The following is a 21358-nucleotide window of genomic DNA, read 5'->3' as shown; positions in this document are numbered from 1 at the left end:
AGAAGGAGATTGATGGAACAATTACAAGCATTATTGAATTCCACTCTTCCCACGGCGTGGGACTATCTCAAAGTCCTCGGACTCATGTCATCAACCATAGAAGTCGTCCCTTGGCCAAGGGCCCACATGCAGCCCTTACAACACTCCTACTGTCTCGATGGAACCTGATGTCTCAAAACTACCCACGATTGAAGATCTTTTTCCAGCCTTTTGAATAAAGGTAAATAATTCTGATTATATAAGGTTTGATAATCTGGCCCTATCTGCACCCCTAGATACTTGACCATCCCCTTAGCCCACTGAAAAGGGAAACACTGTTGCAGGTGGATACGCTGTGAATCCTTCAGGTGAATGGGGAGCAACTCCGACTTTTCTTTATTTTAAAACCAGAAACCCTTCCATATTTATCTAATTCTGCTAATAAAGCTATCGACGAGTCCTCTGGTTTTGTCAAAGTAAAGAGCACATCATCAGCATACATGGCGATTTTATAATTAGTATCGCCAATCTGGACTCCCACTATCTCCCCCTTGGCCCGAATTCTAGCAGCCAAAGGTTCCAAGCTGATGGCAAACAATAATGGCGATAAAGGGCAACCTTGTCTCATACCCCTTTGCACCTGAAAGTTATTGGAATACCCCCCATTCACCTTTATACAAGCTGCTGGTTCCCTATACAGTTCTTGTATCCATTGCAAAAAGCCCCCCCCCCCCCCCGAGGCCAACCTTCCGCATAACCTGGAAAAGAAACGGCCAATGCACCCGGTCGAACGCCTTTTCTGCGTCGACTCCAAATAGTAGGGAAGGGGTGTTGGTCTTCTTAGCATAATGAATAATATTAATGACTTTCCGGATATTGTCTCCTGCCATTCTGCCTGGCATAAAGCCGGCTTGGTCTTCATGGATTAAAGAGGTAATTACTACTTGCAATCTGGTAGCCAAAATCTTTGCCAGAATTTTCAAATCAATGTTTATGAGTGAAATAGGGCGAAATGAACTACACAATAACGGGTCCTTGCCCGGTTTAGGCAAAATAGTAACCCCAGCCACATTCGCCGCATTTAACAGATGCCCACCCGTACGCAACATATTGAACATGTTAGCCAATGGTACTACCAGTAAATCTTTAAACTTTTTATAAAATAACGGAGTAAACCCATCAATCCCAGGGGCCTTTCCCGGTTTTAACTCCGTGATCACCACTAACACCTCAGCCGACGTAATAGGCTGTCCTAACCCTTCTGTGATATCCATATCTAAACATGGCAGCTGCGCATCATTCAAATAGAAATTTATATCCTCCTCAGATACCCCCTCTTCATGAGTATATAGCTTAGCAAAAAACTGATTGAATTGATCCCTAATCCCTTCCCCGTCCATCACTAAAGATCCATCAGCCGCTTTAATTTTAGTGATCTGCGCTTGCGCCACCTTCGCTTTCAGCTTATGCGCTAAAAGTTTTCCAGCCTTGTTTCCATGCTCATAATATTGCTGTTTGGTCAAATCTAACCTGTGCGCTAACTCCTCAGCTTCCAGCATGCGCAGTTGATATCGTATATCCCCAACTCTTTTAGTAAAGCCCTAGATGAATTCCGCTTATGGGCTAATTCCGTCTTCGCCAATTGCCCTCTGAGCCAGCCATGTTGTTGTGCTTTCTCTTTCTTTTTGTGGGCGGCTATGGCAATAAACCTGCCTCTTAGCACGGCCTTCATACAGTCCCATATAATCCCATGGGAGACATCGGCTGTGTTGTTAATAGTCAAGTACTCTGTTATTATCTTCCGCACTTGGGTTTCTATCTCTTTATCCTTTATTAGAGAATCATTTAGTTTCCAAAATCTTCGCCCATTATCTAAATTCAAACTAGTAAATTCCCACCACACAGGTGCATGGTCCGACCATGCTATATTGCCTATGTCAGCATCCACAGTTTTAGATACCATTGCCTTATCGATTAAGATAAAATCAATTCTGGTATATGTATCATGCGCCACCAAATAGAATGAAAAATCTCGCCATATATCCACCACATTCCATCTATTCATAAAGTTCTGAAATGCTCTGCTATCAATTTTAGAATAGTGACCCCCCCCTTTTAGAACAATCTATCGTCGGGTCCCTAACTAAGTTAAAATCCCCCCTGCTATTACAATACCACTTTTACACAACAAAAGTTTCTCATCAATTTTCTGGAAAATCTCTCTTTGTAAAGTATTATGACAGTAAACATTAACCAGAGTGTACAATGTCTTATTAATATATACAGAGACAATCAAGACCCTCCCTCCATCATCTCTATAAACCGAGTCTATTTGCACCATTAAATCCCTGGAGAACAAAATCCCCACCCCTGTGTATTTATGTTTTGGGGTACATGCAGCAAACTCCATATGCGGATACTGGGGAGTACTCATCAACCTCTCATACTTTTTCCTTAAATGAGTTTCTTGTATAAGAAGAATAGAAGCCTTTAAATGAGCAGCTTCCTTAAACAGTAACTTCCTTTTGAGCGGCGTATTTAACCCCTTAACATTAAGGGATACCACTCAACATGCCATCTATCCAACTAAAAGATTCCCCTACTACTCTATACTTCCCAGCAGTTGTTCTCCCCCCATTATTTCTCCATAGTTGTCAGATGTCCCAATCCAGCCCCATACTCGTGTCTGCAGACTCCTTGCCCCCCCCCCCCCCCTACGGACCCACCACTGAAACATCAGTAGTGCTTCTCGGTGAAGCCGTCAACCTTCCTAATCTCCCCCACGCCCCATCGAACCCACTAACATATTGCCAAGGTAATACAAGACAGCAATTATAATCCACTCTTCACAAGTCCACAGTAGTTCAAAACAGGAACTTATTAACTTCGTCATAAAACCATAACTGTAGATGCACATGGTAAAATATATTACAAAAAAAAAAACAAAACAGTAGCAACTGATGTTGCCTATGAACCCTTTTTTGTTGTTGGTTTTAACTGCCGGAACTGAAGAAAACAAATCCTTTGCTCGCCATGATGGTGCTTCTCCTCAGTCACTCCACTTCCTCTCTCGGTGCGTTTGTATCCATTGACTTGCGTCGTAATCTAGACCCTGTTTTCCCGACTCTCTGCCATCTAGGCCGATCGAGCCCACGGGTAGTATCTGCCACGTTGTCTTCCTCCGGTAATATAAAGCCCGCCCCTGCCATTATGGCCGCCGCCTCCTCCCGATTTTTTAATGCGATGGGTGGTTCCAGCTACTGTGAAGGCCAAGCCGCTGGGATACAGCCACCTGTATCTTATATTTTCCTTACGCAACAAACTGGTCGCTGCTTGCAGATCGCGCCGCTTTTGTAATGTGGCTGAGGCAAGATCATTGTATAAAGCAATTTTGTGTCCGTCCCAAGTAATTGTGCCCATTTGGCGCGCTTTTTGCATAATCTCATCTTTTTGATTATAATGGTGAATACAGGCAATTATGTCCCTCGGAGCATTGTTTCTCGGGTTTCCCAGAGCTCTATGTGCCCGATCTAGCTCAATAGTCACCTCCGCGCTCTGGTCTCCCTCGTTTCTTGTTTTAAGTATCTCACGGCATATATTTTGAACCACTGTATAGACATTCGAGTAGGCCTCCGTTTCTGGCACACCTCGCACTCTGATATTTGAGCGCCGTGCCCTATTTTCCAAGTCTTCCAGCTTCAACATAATGTCTTCGTTTTTACTCTGGAGCGCCATTATGTCCGCTTTTACCCTCGCTTGCTCAATAACATGTCCTTCTACAATGTTTTCCACATCCTCGACACAGCGCCCTAAATCTCCCATCTCCGAACGAAACTCCGCTAATGCTGCCTGTACATCGTTATTCATAGTTTTTATATCCTGTTTGATCTCATGGAACCACATTCGAAAGTCCTCCTTAGTAGGTTCCCCGAGAGTCGAGGGTACGTCCGTGCCATTAAGAGTACTTGCCTCGTGGTTTTGCAGACAGCCCGCGGCATCCATTTTATCAGCCTCCGTCCCGGGGTCTTCCCTCAGGGCCGCAAATAGTGATCAGCTCGCTTCGTACGGAAAGGACTTAAAATTTACTGATTTTTTCCTGGAGGTAATGGTAAATTGTTAGACAACGGATCGCTGCAATTTTAAACGTCGTCCGCTTTGTTATATCGCTGTTTTGTAAATTTTTGTGAGAGCATGGAGGGAGCTAACGCTTCAAGCGTCCATCTTAGAAGGCTGACGTCACTTCCCCCTCTATTGGTAACTTTTTGGTTCCAATTCCCTTCCACCCCCACCATCGATGCAGACAGCAGTGCAGTGAAGTATTTAGCTAATTGGTTTGGGGTAGTAACCGCCGTAATAAGCAAGCTACTCCCGTTTGTTTACCCTGCATATGCAATTCAGCCATTGTTGGTTGTCTTAATAAAAATCCTCTTTACTTAATTCCCTCTGTTGCTGAAGCAGTGAGCTGTGCTGGATACTTATTCCAAGTCAAGTATCATGCTTAATTGATTCAGGGTAGTAGCCACCATAACAAGCAAGCTACACCCATGCTTATTTGTTTACCCAGACTATGTAATTCATTCCTTGTTGGTTGATGCTGATAAAAATCAACTTTTCTTCATTTTCCCTGCCGTTGAAGGAGAGAGCTATGCTGGATGTGCATTGAAAGTGAAGTATCAGGCTTATTTGATTTGGGGTAGTAACCGCCGTAACAAGCCAGCTACTCCCCTGCTTTTTTGTGGATGCAAATCCTTTTTTCCACATTTCCTCTTGCCATTGAAGCTTGGAGCAATATTGGAGTCGCATTAACTATGTGTATGTTTATTGAATAAGGGTATTATCTCCAGGTAGTAGCCGTCATTCCTGCAAGCAAGCCACCCCTTGCCTCTTCTCTTCATTCACATCCTCTAGACTTTATGGATCCACAGTGCTTGTTTACCCCAGACTGCACAGATCAATGCCTTGTTGGATGTTGTCTGAATGTAAATCCTGTTTTCCACATTTCTCCCTGCCATTGAAGCAGAGAGCAACGCTGTATATGCATTCAAAGTGAAGTATCAGGCTTAATTGGTTTAGGGTAGTAACCACTGCAATAAGCAAGCTACCCCCACGCTTATTTGTTTACCCAGACTGTGCAGTTCAGTCCTTGTTGGTTATTATCTGAATGCAAATCCTCTTTTCCACATTTCCCCTTGCCATTGAAGCAGAGAGCAGTGTTGGAGTTGCATTAATCGTGCAAAGGCTTATTGAGTAAGGGTAGTAATCACCAGGTAGTAGCCTCCATTCCAGCAAGTCACCCCCATGGCTCTTCTCTTCATTCCCATCCTCTCGCCTTTATGGATCTACAGTGTTTATCCCTCGCCCCTTTGAAATCCTTCACAATTTTAGTCTTCACCACTTCCTAAGGAAGGGCATTCCAGGCATCCACCACCCTGTCCGTGAAGAAATACTTCCTCACATTGGTTCTGAGTCTTCCTCCCTGGAGTTTCAAATCATGACCCCTAGTTCTTCTGATTTTTTTCCAACGTAAAAGGTTTGTTGTTGACCATGTATCATTAAAACCTTTCAAGTATCTGAAAGTCTGTATCATATCACCCTTGCTCCTCCTCTCCTCCAGGGAATACATATTCAGGTTCTTCAATCTCTCCTCATATGTCATTCGATGAAGACCCTCCACCTTTTTGGTCGCCCTTCTCTGGACCGCCTCCATCCTGTCTCTGTCTCTTTGGAGATACGGTCTCCAGAACTGAACACAGTACTCCAGGTGAGGCCTCACCAAGGACCTGTACAAGGGGATCATCACCTCTTATGTCTTACTCGATATTCCTCTCTCTATGCAGCCCAGCATTCTTCTTGCTTTAGCTATCGCCTTGTCACATTGTTTCGCCGACTTCAGATCATTAGACACTATTACCCCAAGGTCTCTGTCCTGCTCCGTGCACATCAGCCCTTCACCCCCCATCAAATACAGTTCTTTTGGATTTCCACACCCCATATGCATGACTCTGCACTTCTTGGCATTGAATCTCAGCTAAAATGGTAACATATCACAGAAGGTTAAAACCTGTTTCCTTGATCAATCATTTAACCACCACATAAGGAAACACAATTTGCTATGTGCAAAATATTCCGTTTATTAATACAAAAACTTTTATATGTAAACAATACATTTTTTAAAATATCCCCCCCCATTTTTTCAAACACACACACACATACGTGTATTGAATGAATGGTATGAATGTGTGTATGTTTTTGAAAAAATGGGGGGATATTTTTAAAAATATATTGTTTACATTTACAAGTTTTTGTATTAATAAATGGAATATTTTGCACACAGCAAATTGTGTTTCCTTATGTGGTGGATAATTGAATCTCAGCTGCCATGTCTTTGACCATGTCAGTAGCCTTTTGGTGTGGCATCTGGAAGTTTCAGAACCGATCCGAAAGACAGACCTCCTGTTGTCCTTCATGGTGGAAGAAAGCAGGGTGAAGAAGCTTCACGGGCTACCATAGCTTGCTGGATTAAGGAGGTGGTCACGGGAGCCTGTGTGGAGGCAGGAAAGCCATTACCTTCTCAGGTTAAAGCTCATTTCATGGGCAGAAGCTTGACTGCTGTCCCTCATCGATATCTCCCGAGCATTGACGTGGGCCTCCTTGCACACCTTCTGCAGGTTCTATCGCCTGGACGGACAGGCTCAAGAGGATTCAACCTTTACAAGGGCGGTGTTAACTGGGCCGCGGGCAGCCTCCCACCCCGATCAGGAGTAGATTTTGTACTTCCAATTAGTCCTGAGTCCATCTGGCTCCACACTAGGAAATTACTTACCTGATAATTTTGTTTTCCTTAGTGTAGACAGATGGACTCAGCATCCCGCCCACAGCTGCCCAAGAACTGTGCCAAAGATTCACCCGTGGAGTGGATATTGATTCCAAGAGATTACGGGCAAGCCATCATCCAGTCCCTAGATCAGGGCATCTATATTCTTGTTGGAAAGTGTTTATGATTGGTTGAGTACAGTTATGTTTATCCGATTTTAATCATATTTTTAATCTAGTTCTTTCATTAGTGTGTCCACAGTGACTTTAGAAGAGAATACAGAAGGGCTGAGGTCACTGCAGGGGGAATCTAGGGTGACGTCAGCTTTGAAATCTGATTCTGTCTCCATCTGCTGGCAGGGGAGTATAACCCATTGGCCATGAGTCCATCTGTCTACACTAAGATAAACGAAATTATCAGGTAAGTAATTTCTCCATTACCTACCTTTCTGTTAATCAAGGTACACACAGAAGCTAAATTGCCTAGCTTTTACTCAAGGTACACACACTGATATTTGAGTGCACAATTTCAGCTCTCCCCAAACTTTTAAATCCCCATATTAACCAGCAAGCAATACTTATCAATCCTCTTCAGCCACCAGAAAAAGCTTCTTCTCTTCTCAATTCTCCCTCAGGACTGTTCTCGGAGAAAACAGATTTGCTTACTTGTAGCAGGTGTTCTCCAAGGACAGCAGGATATCAGTGCTTCCGAAACGCACCCACTTCCCTGGGAAGTTGGTTTCGCCATAATGTCCCTTCTTTGCTAAATAATGAGTCTGAAGGGACCCCGTGGCAGTGCCTGCTATAATGGTATGAGCAGGACACCCAGTAAAGCAAAATCAAACTTCTAGACACTTTGATATAAGTTTCCGTGCCAGGCTGCATCAGATGACGTCATTTGTTTGAGGACTTACAACTCGTGGCTCCCAGTTCAGCACAGGGAGGGGAGTGGCGGGTAATGCTGGAAATGACATCGGCTGGACCGGTTCCTCTTCACCTCCCAGCTTGCGGTGTTTCCCAGGCTGTAACGCTGTCTTTCTCTCTCGATAACCAGGGTGCCAGAGGGATGGACCTTCATGGGCTGTCTCGCTGCTTCCGATAACGTCACGCTCACCTTCGCCCTCAAGCAGCAGCGCGTGGATATTCTGCAGGATCTCGTGGAAAGAGTCTCCAACCCAGACTGCCCCCTGTATGGTGAGGAAGAGCCCCCCCCCCCCCCCGTTATCACGTCGCACCTTTCACAGGTCTCCCCAACCAAGAGCCCGCTCCTCCCCACCTCCAGGGTCTCCTCAGACTCCCCTCCCTGCAGTGAGGATGAGAGCCCGCTCCTCCCCACCTCCAGGGTCTCCTCAGACTCCCCTCCCTGCAGTGAGGATGAGAGCCCGCTCCTCCCCACCTCCAGGGTCTCCTCAGACTCCCCTCCCTGCAGTGAGGATGAGAGCCCGCTCCTCCCGACCTCCAGGGTCTCCTCAGACTCCCCTCCTTGCAGTGAGGATGAGAGCCCGCTCCTCCCCACCTCCAGGGTCTCCTCAGACTCCCCTCCCTGCAGTGAGGATGAGAGCCCGCTCCTCCCCCCCTCCAGGGTCTCCTCAGTCTCCCCTCCCTGCAGTGAGGATGAGAGCCCGCTCCTCCCGACCTCCAGGGTCTCCTCAGACTCCCCTCCCTGCAGTGAGGATGAGAGCCCGCTCCTCCCCACCTCCAGGGTCTCCTCAGACTCCCCTCCCTGCAGTGAGGATGAGAGCCCGCTCCTCCCCACCTCCAGGGTCTCCTCAGACTCCCCTCCCTGCAGTGAGGATGAGAGCCCGCTCCTCCCGACCTCCAGGGTCTCCTCAGACTCCCCTCCCTGCAGTGAGGATGAGAGCCCGCTCCTCCCCACCTCCAGGGTCTCCTCAGTCTCCCCTCCCTGCAGTGAGGATGAGAGCCCGCTCCTCCCGACCTCCAGGGTCTCCTCAGACTCCCCTCCCTGCAGTGAGGATGAGAGCCCGCTCCTCCCGACCTCCAGGGCCTCCTCAGACTCCCCTCCCTGCAGTGAGGATGAGAGCCCGCTCCTCCCGACCTCCAGGGTCTCCTCAGACTCCCCTCCCTGCAGTGAGGATGAGAGCCCGCTCCTCCTGACCTCCAGGGTCTCCTCAGACTCCCCTCCATGCAGTGAGGATGAGAGCCCGCTCCTCCCCACCTCCAGGGTCTCCTCAGACTCCCCTCCCTGCAGTGAGGATGAGAGCCCGCTCCTCCTGACCTCCAGGGTCTCCTCAGACTCCCCTCCCTGCAGTGAGGATGAGAGCCCGCTCCTCCCCACCTCCAGGGTCTCCTCAGACTCCCCTCCCTGCAGTGAGGATGAGAGCCCGCTCCTCCCCACCTCCAGGGTCTCCTCAGACTCCCCTCCCTGCAGTGAAATTGAGAGCCCGCTCCTCCCGACCTCCAGGGTCTCCTCAGACTCCCCTCCCTGCAGTGAAATTGAGAGCCCGCTCCTCCCGACCTCCAGGGTCTCCTCAGACTCCCCTCCCTGCAGTGAAATTGAGAGCCCGCTCCTCCCGACCTCCAGGGTCTCCTCAGACTCCCCTCCCTGCAGTGAGGATGAGAGCCCGCTCCTCCCCACCTCCAGGGTCTCCTCAGACTCCCCTCCCTGCAGTGAGGATGAGAGCCCGCTCCTCCTGACCTCCAGGGTCTCCTCAGACTCCCCCCCCTGCAGTGAGGATGAGAGCCCGCTCCTCCCGACCTCCAGGGTCTCCTCAGACTCCCCTCCCTGCAGTGAGGATGAGAGCCCGCTCCTCCCCACCTCCAGGGTCTCCTCAGACTCCCCTCCCTGCAGTGAGGATGAGAGCCCGCTCCTCCCCACCTCCAGGGTCTCCCCAACTACCCTTCTCTACAGTGAGGATGAGAGCCCGCTCCTCCCCACCTCCAGGGTCTCCTCAGTCTCCCCTCCCTGCAGTGAGGATGAGAGCCCGCTCCTCCCCACCTCCAGGGTCTCCTCAGTCTCCCCTCCCTGCAGTGAGGATGAGAGCCCGCTCCTCCCCACCTCCAGGGTCTCCTCAGACTCCCCTCCCTGCAGTGAGGATGAGAGCCCGCTCCTCCCCACCTCCAGGGTCTCCTCAGACTCCCCTCCCTGCAGTGAGGATGAGAGCCCGCTCCTCCCCACCTCCAGGGCCTCCTCAGACTCCCCTCCCTGCAGTGAGGATGAGAGCCCGCTCCTCCCCACCTCCAGGGCCTCCTCAGTCTCCCCTCCCTGCAGTGAGGATGAGAGCCCGCTCCTTCCCACCTCCAGGGTCTCCTCAGACTCCCCTCCCTGCAGTGAGGATGAGAGCCCGCTCCTCCCCACCTCCAGGGTCTCCTCAGACTCCCCTCCCTGCAGTGAGGATGAGAGCCCGCTCCTCCCGACCTCCAGGGTCTCCTCAGACTCCCCTCCCTGCAGTGAAATTGAGAGCCCGCTCCTCCCGACCTCCAGGGTCTCCTCAGACTCCCCTCCCTGCAGTGAGGATGAGAGCCCGCTCCTCCTGACCTCCAGGGTCTCCTCAGACTCCCCCCCCTGCAGTGAGGATGAGAGCCCGCTCCTCCCCACCTCCAGGGTCTCCCCAACCACCCTTCTCTACAGTGAGGATGAGAGCCCTCTCCTCCCGACCTCCAGGGTCTCCTCAGACTCCCCTCCCTGCAGTGAGGATGAGAGCCCACTCCTCCCCACCTCCAGGGTCTCCTCAGACTCCCCTCCCTGCAGTGAGGATGAGAGCCCGCTCCTCCCCACCTCCAGGGCCTCCTAAGACTCCCCTCCCTGCAGTGAGGATGAGAGCCCGCTCCTCCTGACCTCCAGGGTCTCCTCAGACTCCCCCCCCTGCAGTGAGGATGAGAGCCGGCTCCTCCCCACCTCCAGGGTCTCCCCAACCACCCTTCTCTACAGTGAGGATGAGAGCCCTCTCCTCCCGACCTCCAGGGTCTCCTCAGACTCCCCTCCCTGCAGTGAGGATGAGAGCCCGCTCCTCCCGACCTCCAGGGTCTCCTCAGACTTCCCTCCCTGCAGTGAAATTGAGAGCCCAATCCTCCCGACCTCCAGGGTCTCCTCAGACTCCCCTCTCTGCAGTGAAATTGAGAGCCCGCTCCTCCCCACCTCCAGGGTCTCCTCAGACTCCCCTCCTTGCAGTGAGGATGAGAGCCCGCTCCTCCCCACCTCCAGGGTCTCCTCAGACTCCCCTCCCTGCAGTGAGGATGAGAGCCCGCTCCTCCCGACCTCCAGGGTCTCCTCAGTCTCCCCTCCCTGCAGTGAGGATGAGAGCCCGCTCCTCCCCACCTCCAGGGTCTCCTCAGTCTCCCCTCCCTGCAGTGAGGATGAGAGCCCGCTCCTCCCGACCTCCAGGGTCTCCTCAGTCTCCCCTCCCTGCAGTGAGGATGAGAGCCCGCTCCTCCCGACCTCCAGGGTCTCCTCAGTCTCCCCTCCCTGCAGTGAGGATGAGAGCCCGCTCCTCCCGACCTCCAGGGTCTCCTCAGTCTCCCCTCCCTGCAGTGAGGATGAGAGCCCGCTCCTCCCGACCTCCAGGGTCTCCCCAGTCTCCCCTCCCTGCAGTGAGGATGAGAGCCCGCTCCTCCCGACCTCCAGGGTCTCCTCAGACTCCCCTCCCTGCAGTGAGGATGAGAGCCCGCTCCTCCCGACCTCCAGGGTCTCCTCAGACTCCCCTCCCTGCAGTGAGGATGAGAGCCCGCTCCTCCCGACCTCCAGGGTCTCCTCAGACTCCCCTCCCTACAGTGAGGATGAGAGCCCGCTCCTCCCGACCTCCAGGGTCTCCTCAGACTCCCTTCCCTGCAGTGAGGATGAGAGCCCGCTCTTCCCGACCTCCAGGGTCTCCTCAGACTCCCCTCCCTGCAGTGAGGATGAGAGCCCGCTCCTCCCCATCTCCAGGGTCTCCTCAGACTCCCCTCCCTGCAGTGAGGATGAGAGCCTGCTCCTCCCCACCTCCAGGGTCTCCTCAGACTCCCCTCCCTGCAGTGAGGATGAGAGCCCGCTCCTCCCCACCTCCAGGGTCTCCTCAGACTCCCCTCCCTGCAGTGAGGATGAGAGCCCGCTCCTCCCCACCTCCAGGGTCTCCTCAGACTCCCCTCCCTGCAGTGAGGATGAGAGCCCGCTCCTCCCGACCTCCAGGGTCTCCTCAGACTCCCCTCCCTGCAGTGAGGATGAGAGCCCGCTCCTCCCGACCTCCAGGGTCTCCTCAGACTCCCCTCCCTGCAGTGAGGATGAGAGCCCGCTCCTCCCGACCTCCAGGGTCTCCTCAGACTCCCCTCCCTGCAGTGAGGATGAGAGCCCGCTCCTCCCGACCTCCAGGGTCTCCTCAGTCTCCCCTCCCTGCAGTGAGGATGAGAGCCCGCTCCTCCCCACCTCCAGGGTCTCCTCAGACTCCCCTCCCTGCAGTGAGGATGAGAGCCCGCTCCTCCCGACCTCCAGGGTCTCCTCAGTCTCCCCTCCCTGCAGTAAGGATGAGAGCCCGCTCCTCCCGACCTCCAGGGTCTCCTCAGACTCCCCTCCCTGCAGTGAGGATGAGAGCTCGCTCCTCCCGACCTCCAGGGTCTCCTCAGACTCCCCTCCCTACAGTGAGGATGAGAGCCCGCTCCTCCCGACCTCCAGGGTCTCCTCAGACTCCCTTCCCTGCAGTGAGGATGAGAGCCCGCTCTTCCCGACCTCCAGGGTCTCCTCAGACTCCCCTCCCTGCAGTGAGGATGAGCCCGCTCCTCCCCACCTCCAGGGTCTCCTCAGACTCCCCTCCCTGCAGTGAGGATGAGAGCCCGCTCCTCCCGACCTCCAGGGTCTCCTCAGTCTCCCCTCCCTGCAATGAGGATGAGAGCCCGCTCCTCCCCATCTCCAGGGTCTCCTCAGACTCCCCTCCCTGCAGTGAGGATGAGAGCCCGCTCCTCCCCACCTCCAGGGTCTCCTCAGACTCCCCTCCCTGCAGTGAGGATGAGAGCCCGCTCCTCCCGACCTCCAGGGTCTCCTCAGACTCCCCTCCCTGCAGTGAGGATGAGAGCCCGCTCCTCCCCACCTCCAGGGTCTCCTCAGACTCCCCTCCCTGCAGTGAGGATGAGAGCCCGCTCCTCCCGACCTCCAGGGTCTCCTCAGACTCCCCTCCCTGCAGTGAGGATGAGAGCCCGCTCCTCCCGACCTCCAGGGTCTCCTCAGACTCCCCTCCCTGCAGTGAGGATGAGAGCCCGCTCCTCCCGCCCTCCAGGGCCTCCTCAGACTCCCCTCCCTGCAGTGAGGATGAGAGCCCGCTCCTCCCCACCTCCAGGGTCTCCTCAGACTCCCCTCCCTGCAGTGAGGATGAGAGCCCGCTCCTCCCCACCTCCAGGGTCTCCTCAGACTCCCCTCCCTGCAGTGAGGATGAGAGCCCGCTCCTCCCCACCTCCAGGGTCTCCTCAGACTCCCCTCCCTGCAGTGAGGATGAGAGCCCGCTCCTCCCCACCTCCAGGGTCTCCTCAGACTCCCCTCCCTGCAGTGAGGATGAGAGCCCGCTCCTCCCGACCTCCAGGGTCTCCTCAGACTCCCCTCCCTGCAGTGAGGATGAGAGCCCGCTCCTCCCGACCTCCAGGGTCTCCTCAGACTCCCCTCCCTGCAGTGAGGATGAGAGCCCGCTCCTCCCGACCTCCAGGGTCTCCTCAGACTCCCCTCCCTGCAGTGAGGATGAGAGCCCGCTCCTCCCGACCTCCAGGGTCTCCTCAGACTCCCCTCCCTGCAGTGAGGATGAGAGCCCGCTCCTCCCGACCTCCAGGGCCTCCTCAGACTCCCCTCCCTGCAGTGAAATTGAGAGCCCGCTCCTCCCCACCTCCAGGGTCTCCTCAGACTCCCCTCCCTGCAGTGAGGATGAGAGCCCGCTCCTCCCGACCTCCAGGGTCTCCTCAGCCTCCCCTCCCTGCAGTGAGGATGAGAGCCCGCTCCTCCCGACCTCCAGGGTCTCCTCAGACTCCCCTCCCTGCAGTGAGGATGAGAGCCCGCTCCTCCCGACCTCCAGGGTCTCCTCAGTCTCCCCTCCCTGCAGTGAGGATGAGAGCCCGCTCTTCCCGACCTCCAGGGTCTCCTCAGACTCCCCTCCCTGCAGTGAGGATGAGAGCCCGCTCTTCCCGACCTCCAGGGTCTCCTCAGACTCCCCTCCCTGCAGTGAGGATGAGAGCCCGCTCCTCCCGACCTCCAGGGTCTCCTCAGACTCCCCTCCCTGCAGTGAGGATGAGACCCCGCTCCTCCCGACCTCCAGGGTCTCCTCAAACTCCCCTCTCTGCAGTGAGGATGAGAGCCCGCTCCTCCCGACCTCCAGGGTCTCCTCAGACTCCCCTCCCTGCAGTGAGGATGAGAGCCCGCTCCTCCCGACCTCCAGGGTCTCCTCAGACTCCCCTCCCTGCAGTGAGGTTGAGAGCCCGCTCTTCCCGACCTCCAGGGTCTCCTCAGACTCCCCTCCCTGCAGTGAGGATGAGAGCCCGCTCCTCCCGACCTCCAGGGTCTCCTCAGACTCCCCTCCCTGCAGTGAGGATGAGAGCCCGCTCCTCCCGACCTCCAGGGTCTCCTCAGACTCCCCTCCCTGCAGTGAGGATGAGAGCCCGCTCCTCCCGACCTCCAGGGTCTCCTCAGACTCCCCTCCCTGCAGTGAGGATGAGAGCCCGCTCCTCCCGCCCTCCAGGGTCTCCTCAGACTCCACTCTCTGCAGTGAGGATGAGAGCCCGCTCCTCCCCACCTCCAGGGCCTCCTCAGAGTCCCCCCCCCCCCCCCCCCCCCCTGCAGTGAGGATGAGAGCCTGCTCCTCCCGACCTCCAGGGTCTCCTCAGTCTCCCCTCCCTGCAGTGAGGATGAGAGCCCGCTCCTCCCCACCTCCAGGGTATCCTCAGACTCCCCTCCCTGCAGTCAGGATGAGAGCCCGCTCCTCCCGACCTCCAGGGTCTCCTCAGACTCCCCTCCCTGCAGTCAGGATGAGAGCCCGCTCCTCCCGACCTCCAGGGTCTCCTCAGACTCCCCTCCCTGCAGTGAGGATGAGAGCCCGCTCCTCCAGGGTCTCCTCAGACTCCCCTCCCTGCAGTGAGGATGAGAGCCCGCTCCTCCAGGGTCTCCTCAGACTCCCCTCCCTGCAGTGAGGATGAGAGCCCGCTCCTCCCCTCCTCCAGGGTCTCCTCAGACTCCCCTCCCTGCAGTGAGGATGAGAGCCCGCTCCTCCCGACCTCCAGGGTCTCCTCAGACTCCCCTCCCTGCAGTGAGGATGAGAGCCCGCTCCTCCCCACCTCCAGGGTCTCCTCAGACTCCCCTCCCTGCAGTGAGGATGAGAGCCCGCTCCCCCCCACCTCCAGGGTCTCCTCAGACTCCCCTCCCTGCAGTGAGGATGAGAGCCCGCTCCTCCCCACCTCCAGGGTCTCCTCAGACTCCCCTCCGTGCAGTGAGGATGAGAGCCCGCTCCTCCAGGGTCTCCTCAGACTCCCCTCCCTGCAGTGAGGATGAGAGCCCGCTCCTCCAGGGTCTCCTCAGACTCCCCTCCCTGCAGTGAGGATGAGAGCCCGCTCCTCCCGACCTCTAGGGTCTCCTCAGACTCCCCTCCCTGCAGTGAGGATGAGAGCCCGCTCCTCCCCACCTCCAGGGTCTCCTCAGACTCCCCTCCCTGCAGTGAGGATGAGAGCCCGCTCCTCCCGACCTCCAGGGTCTCCTCAGACTCCCCTCCCTGCAGTGAGGATGAGAGCCCGCTCCTCCCGACCTCCAGGGTCTCCTCAGACTCCCCTCCCTGCAGTGAGGATGAGAGCCTGCTCCTCCCGACCTCCAGGGCCTCCTCAGACTCCCCTCCCTGCAGTGAAATTGAGAGCCCGCTCCTCCCCACCTCCAGGGTCTCCTCAGACTCCCCTCCCTGCAGTGAGGATGAGAGCCCGCTCCTCCCCACCTCCAGGGTCTCCTCGGACTCCCCTCCCTGCAGTGAGGATGAGAGCCCGCTCCTCCCGACCTCCAGGGTCTCCTCAGACTCCCCTCCCTGCAGTGAGGATGAGAGCCCGCTCCTCCCGACCTCCAGGGTCTCCTCAGTCTCCCCTCCCTGCAGTGAGGATGAGAGCCCGCTCTTCCCGACCTCCAGGGTCTCCTCAGACTCCCCTCCCTGCAGTGAGGATGAGAGCCCGCTCTTCCCGACCTCCAGGGTCTCCTCAGACTCCCCTCCCTGCAGTGAGGATGAGAGCCCGCTCCTCCCGACCTCCAGGGTCTCCTCAGACTCCCCTCCCTGCAGTGAGGATGAGACCCCGCTCCTCCCGACCTCCAGGGTCTCCTCAGACTCCCCTCTCTGCAGTGAGGATGAGAGCCCGCCCCTCCCGACCTCCAGGGTCTCCTCAGACTCCCCTCCCTGCAGTGAGGATGAGAGCCCGCTCCTCCCGACCTCCAGGGTCTCCTCAGACTCCCCTCCCTGCAGTGAGGTTGAGAGCCCGCTCTTCCCGACCTCCAGGGTCTCCTCAGACTCCCCTCCCTGCAGTGAGGATGAGAGCCCGCTCCTCCCGACCTCCAGGGTCTCCTCAGACTCCCCTCCCTGCAGTGAGGATGAGAGCCCGCTCCTCCCGACCTCCAGGGTCTCCTCAGACTCCCCTCCCTGCAGTGAGGATGAGAGCCCGCTCCTCCCGACCTCCAGGGTCTCCTCAGACTCCCCTCCCTGCAGTGAGGATGAGAGCCCGCTCCTCCCGACCTCCAGGGTCTCCTCAGACTCCACTCTCTGCAGTGAGGATGAGAGCCCGCTCCTCCCCTCCTCCAGGGCCTCCTCAGACTCCCCCCCCCCCCTGCAGTGAGGATGAGAGCCTGCTCCTCCCGACCTCCAGGGTCTCCTCAGTCTCCCCTCCCTGCAGTGAGGATGAGAGCCCGCTCCTCCCCACCTCCAGGGTATCCTCAGACTCCCCTCCCTGCAGTCAGGATGAGAGCCCGCTCCTCCCGACCTCCAGGGTCTCCTCAGACTCCCCTCCCTGCAGTCAGGATGAGAGCCCGCTCCTCCAGGGTCTCCTCAGCCTCCCCTCCCTGCAGTGAGGATGAGAGCCCGCTCCTCCAGGGTCTCCTCAGACTCCCCTCCCTGCAGTGAGGATGAGAGCCCGCTCCTCCCGACCTCCAGGGTCTCCTCAGACTCCCCTCCCTGCAGTGAGGATGAGAGCCCGCTCCTCCAGGGTCTCCTCAGACTCCCCTCCCTGCAGTGAGGATGAGAGCCCGCTCCTCCAGGGTCTCCTCAGACTCCCCTCCCTGCAGTGAGGATGAGAGCCCGCTCCTCCAGGGTCTCCTCAGACTCCCCTCCCTGCAGTGAGGATGAGAGCCCGCTCCTCCCGACCTCCAGGGTCTCCTCAGACTCCCCTCCCTGCAGTGAGGATGAGAGCCCGCTCCTCCCCACCTCCAGGGTCTCCTCAGACTCCCCTCCCTGCAGTGAGGATGAGAGCCCGCCCCTCCCCACCTCCAGGGTCTCCTCAGACTCCCCTCCCTGCAGTGAGGATGAGAGCCCGCTCCTCCCCACCTCCAGGGTCTCCTAAGACTCCCCTCCGTGCAGTGAGGATGAGAGCCCGCTCCTCCAGGGTCTCCTCAGACTCCCCTCCCTCCAGTGAGGATGAGAGCCCGCGCCTCCAGGGTCTCCTCAGACTCCCCTCCCTGCAGTGAGGATGAGAGCCCGCTCCTCCCGACCTCCAGGGTCTCCTCAGACTCCCCTCCCTGCAGTGAGGATGAGAGCCCGCTCCTCCCCACCTCCAGGGTCTCCTCAGACTCCCCTCCCTGCAGTGAGGATGAGAGCCCGCTCCTCCCCACCTCCAGGGTCTCCTCAGTCTCCCCTCCCTGCAGTGAGGATGAGAGCCCGCTCCTCCCGACCTCCAGGGTCTCCTCAGACTCCCCTCCCTGCAGTGAGGATGAGAGCCCGCTCCTCCCCACCTCCAGGGTCTCCTCAGACTCCCCTCCCTGCAGTGAGGATGAGAGCCCGCTCCTCCCCACCTCCAGGGTCTCCTCAGACTCCCCTCCCTGCAGTGAGGATGAGAGCCCGCTCCTCCCGACCTCCAGGGCCTCCTCAGTCTCCCCTCCCCTCCCTGCAGTGAGGATGAGAGCCCGCTCCTCCCGACCTCCAGGGCTTCCTCAGTCTCCCCTCCCCTCCCTGCAGTGAGGATGAGAGCCCGCTCCTCCCGACCTCCAGGGCCTCCTCAGACTCCCCCTCCCTGCAGTGAGGATGAGAGCCCCCTCCTCCCGACCTCCAGGGCCTCCTCAGACTCCCCTCCCTGCAGTGAGGATGAGAGCCCGCTCCTCCCCACCTCCAAGGTCTCCTCAGACTCCCCCTCCCTGCAGTGAGGATGAGAGCCCGCTCCTCCCCACCTCCAGGGTCTCCTCAGACTCCACTCCCTGCAGTGAGGATGAGAGCCCGCTCCTCCCGACCTCCAGGGCCTCCTCAGTCTCCCCTTCCCTCCCTGCAGTGAGGATGAGAGCCCCCTCCTCCCGACCTCCAGGGCCTCCTCAGACTCCCCTCCCTGCAGTGAGGATGAGAGCCCGCTCCTCCCGACCTCCAGGGCCTCCTCAGACTCCCCCTCCCTGCAGTGAGGATGAGAGCCCCCTCCTCCCCACCTCCAGGGTCTCCTCAGACTCCCCCTCCCTGCAGTGAGGATGAGAGCCCGCTCTTCCCGACCTCCAGGGCCTCCTCAGACTCCCCTCCCTGCAGTGAGGATGAGAGCCCGCTCCTCCCCACCTCTAGGGTCTCCTCAGACTCCCCCTCCCTGCAGTGAGGATGAGAGCCTGCTCCTCCCCACCTCCAGGGTCTCCTCAGACTCCCCTCCCTGCAGTGAGGATGAGAGCCCGCTCTTCCCAACCTCCAGGGCCTCCTCAGACTCCCCTCCCTGCAGTGAGGATGAGAGCCCGCTCCTCCCCACCTCTAGGGTCTCCTCAGACTCCCCCTCCCTGCAGTGAGGATGAGAGCCTGCTCCTCCCCACCTCCAGGGTCTCCTCAGACTCCCCTCCCTGCAGTGAGGATGAGAGCCCGCTCCTCCCCACCTCCAGGGTCTCCTCAGACTCCCCTCTCTGCAGTGAGGATGAGAGCCCGCTCCTCCCCACCTCTAGGGTCTCCTCAGACTCCCCTCTCTGCAGTGAGGATGAGAGCCCGCTCCTCCTGACCTCCAGGGTCTCCTCAGACTCCCCTCCCTGCAGTGAGGATGAGAGCCCGCTCCTCCCCACCTCCAGGGTCTCCTCAGACTCCCCTCCCTGCAGTGAGGATGAGAGCCCGCTCCTCCCCACCTCCAGGGTCTCCTCAGTCTCCCCTCCCTGCAGTGAGGATGAGAGCCCGCTCCTCCCGACCTCCAGGGCCTCCTCAGACTCCCCCTCCCTGCAGTGAGGATGAGAGCCCCCTCCTCCCGACCTCCAGGGCCTCCTCAGACTCCCCCTCCCTGCAGTGAGGATGAGAGCCCGCTCCTCCCCACCTCCAGGGTCTCCTCAGACTCCCCTCCCTGCAGTGAGGATGAGAGCCCGCTCCTCCCCACCTCCAGGGTCTCCTCAGACTCCCCTCTCTGCAGTGAGGATGAGAGCCCCCTCCTCCCCACCTCCAGGGTCTCCTCAGACTCCCCTCCCTGCAGTGAGGATGAGAGCCCGCTCCTCCCGACCTCCAGGGCCTCCTCAGACTCCCCTCCCTGCAGTGAGGATGAGAGCCCGCTCCTCCCCACCTCCAGGGTCTCTCCTGATTCCCTTCTGGATGGTGAAGGATGAATGCTCTCCAGACTGCCCACGGGGGATGATTCGAGGGGGCCCTTCCCAAATTCTCCACTGTATGGTGAGCTCTGCCTCCTCCCTGAGCCTCCCCTTCCTGCCAGCTCGCTCCCTCCCGTGCCCACCACCAGCCAGGTCCTTTTCACCAGCTGCGTTCCCCTCATGTTGGCTCTCTTTCTGGTGTCTCTTTCAGGAATGTACCTTACCCTGGAGGAGCTGACAGCCCTGATCAAACCTTGCAGCCTGACCATCAGCACAGTGCAGAAGTGGCTGCAGACGTTTGGGATTGGGGACTGCCAGACCGTGCAGACTTTGGACTTTCTGTGGTGTACCATGACAGTAGGGTGAGTGCTGGAGTCGCGGGAGAGAGCGCAGGGCGTCATGCACCCAGGGTGAGCGTTGGGGAGGGGTCTCGGGATGAGAGTATAGCACAGCCTGCTCCTGGGCCCTGTGCTCACAGGGTAAGTGCTGCGGTCTGAGTGCACAATCCAGTGCTAGAGGGAAACGGAGCAGCCTTGGGGACTAGGAGCATGAGCTCACATTGCTGGTGTGTGAAGGTTTTGGAGCCGAGAGCTGGATGGAGGAATGTGCATAGCTGGAGGAGGGAGAAAGGGAAGAAAGGTAATGGATGAAGGTGGAGGACTGAAACGGGGAAGAGAACAGAACAGGTGACAAAGGAAAATGTATTTCCCTGTACGTACCCGGATCAGCCCAGGACAGCTGGGTTTTGCCTCCCCACCAGCAGATGGAGACAGAAGAAGACTTCGCGGACTCTGTCCTATACCCCCGAGGTGCCACCTAGTGTCTGCCAGTATTCTTCTGTCTCCAGCAGATGGTGGAGGTGCAAAGCCTGGTGTCTCTCGGTGGTGCTAAGTTAGGGGTTTTTTGCTCTTCTTAGCTTAGTGCTGCTTTTTTGGTTTGTTGGGGATCTTGGTTAGGATTCCTTTAAAGTTTAAAAAAAAAAAAGGAAGATTTCTGCAGCAGGCCAGCAGTGCAGGGTCTAGCCTCCCAGGGGGTTGTCAGGTCCTGGTGGGACCATCCCCCCTGGTAATCGAGGCTGCAGAGCAGAGGGTTGGGGACATGGGATAGACTTAGTTTTTGGGTACTTGCCAGGTTCTTATGGCCTGGAGTGGCCACTGTTGGAAACAGGATGCTGGGCTTGATGGACCCTTGGTCTGACCCAGGATGGCATTTTCTTATGTTCTTATGATACAGGTGTCCCTCAAGACTTAGCCCTCTCTGCAACACTATTCAACATTTACATACTCCCACTGTGTAAATTCCTAACAAATCTAAGAATAACTTTCTTGTATGCTGACGACATACAGTTTTACGTCCCACTCTTCAGATTATTTGAAAATACAGCTTTGACACTCTCTACCTATATGAAAGAAATACAACTAGAACTATCACAACTTAAACTGATATTAAACCCTAAAAAGACTGAAATCATTTGGCTTAGTAGAAAGACATCGATAGTTAAACCACCTGCCCTAGACCTAGGGAATTTTCAAAATAATTCCTCAAATCAAGTATAGCTAGATGAGAACCTCACAATGAAAATGCACATCAGTAAATTAAGGCAGGTTATACCAAGTTACGTACACTACATCGGTTAAACCATTAGTAACTTTTGCAGATTTCCATACTGTATTGCAAGCTCTAATATTTTTCAAACCTTGACTACTGTAACTCCTTACTACTAGGTCTTCCAGCAAGTCACTTAAAACCACTACAACTATTACAAAATGCTGCAGCAGGAATAATATTAGGATCCAGGAAATATGATCACATTACACACTCGCTGATGTCACTGCACTGGTTACCAGTACAATCAAGAATCTACTATAAGGTTTTAACATTAATATTCATCATTATTAATTCAATAACACGGGC

The 21358-nt window shown here is 56.3% G+C and overlaps 1 protein-coding gene across 1 annotated transcript in view; it reads left to right on the top strand.

Moving 5' to 3' along the window:
- The window catches only part of TPP1 (tripeptidyl peptidase 1), a 130992-nt gene that overhangs the window by 13548 nt on the left and 96086 nt on the right, over positions 1-21358 (top strand). The window contains exons 2-3 of the mRNA XM_029601900.1: positions 7847-7986; positions 19656-19806. Coding sequence (XP_029457760.1) covers positions 7847-7986; positions 19656-19806 — 291 coding nt within the window. The remainder of the gene's footprint in view (positions 1-7846; positions 7987-19655; positions 19807-21358) is intronic.

This window comes from Rhinatrema bivittatum, chromosome 5 (genome assembly GCF_901001135.1).
Source record: "Rhinatrema bivittatum chromosome 5, aRhiBiv1.1, whole genome shotgun sequence".
In the NCBI taxonomy this organism is placed as follows: Eukaryota; Metazoa; Chordata; class Amphibia; order Gymnophiona; family Rhinatrematidae; genus Rhinatrema; species Rhinatrema bivittatum.
Note: the sequence above shows the minus strand (reverse complement) of the source record. Positions and strands in the feature narration are given on the sequence as shown.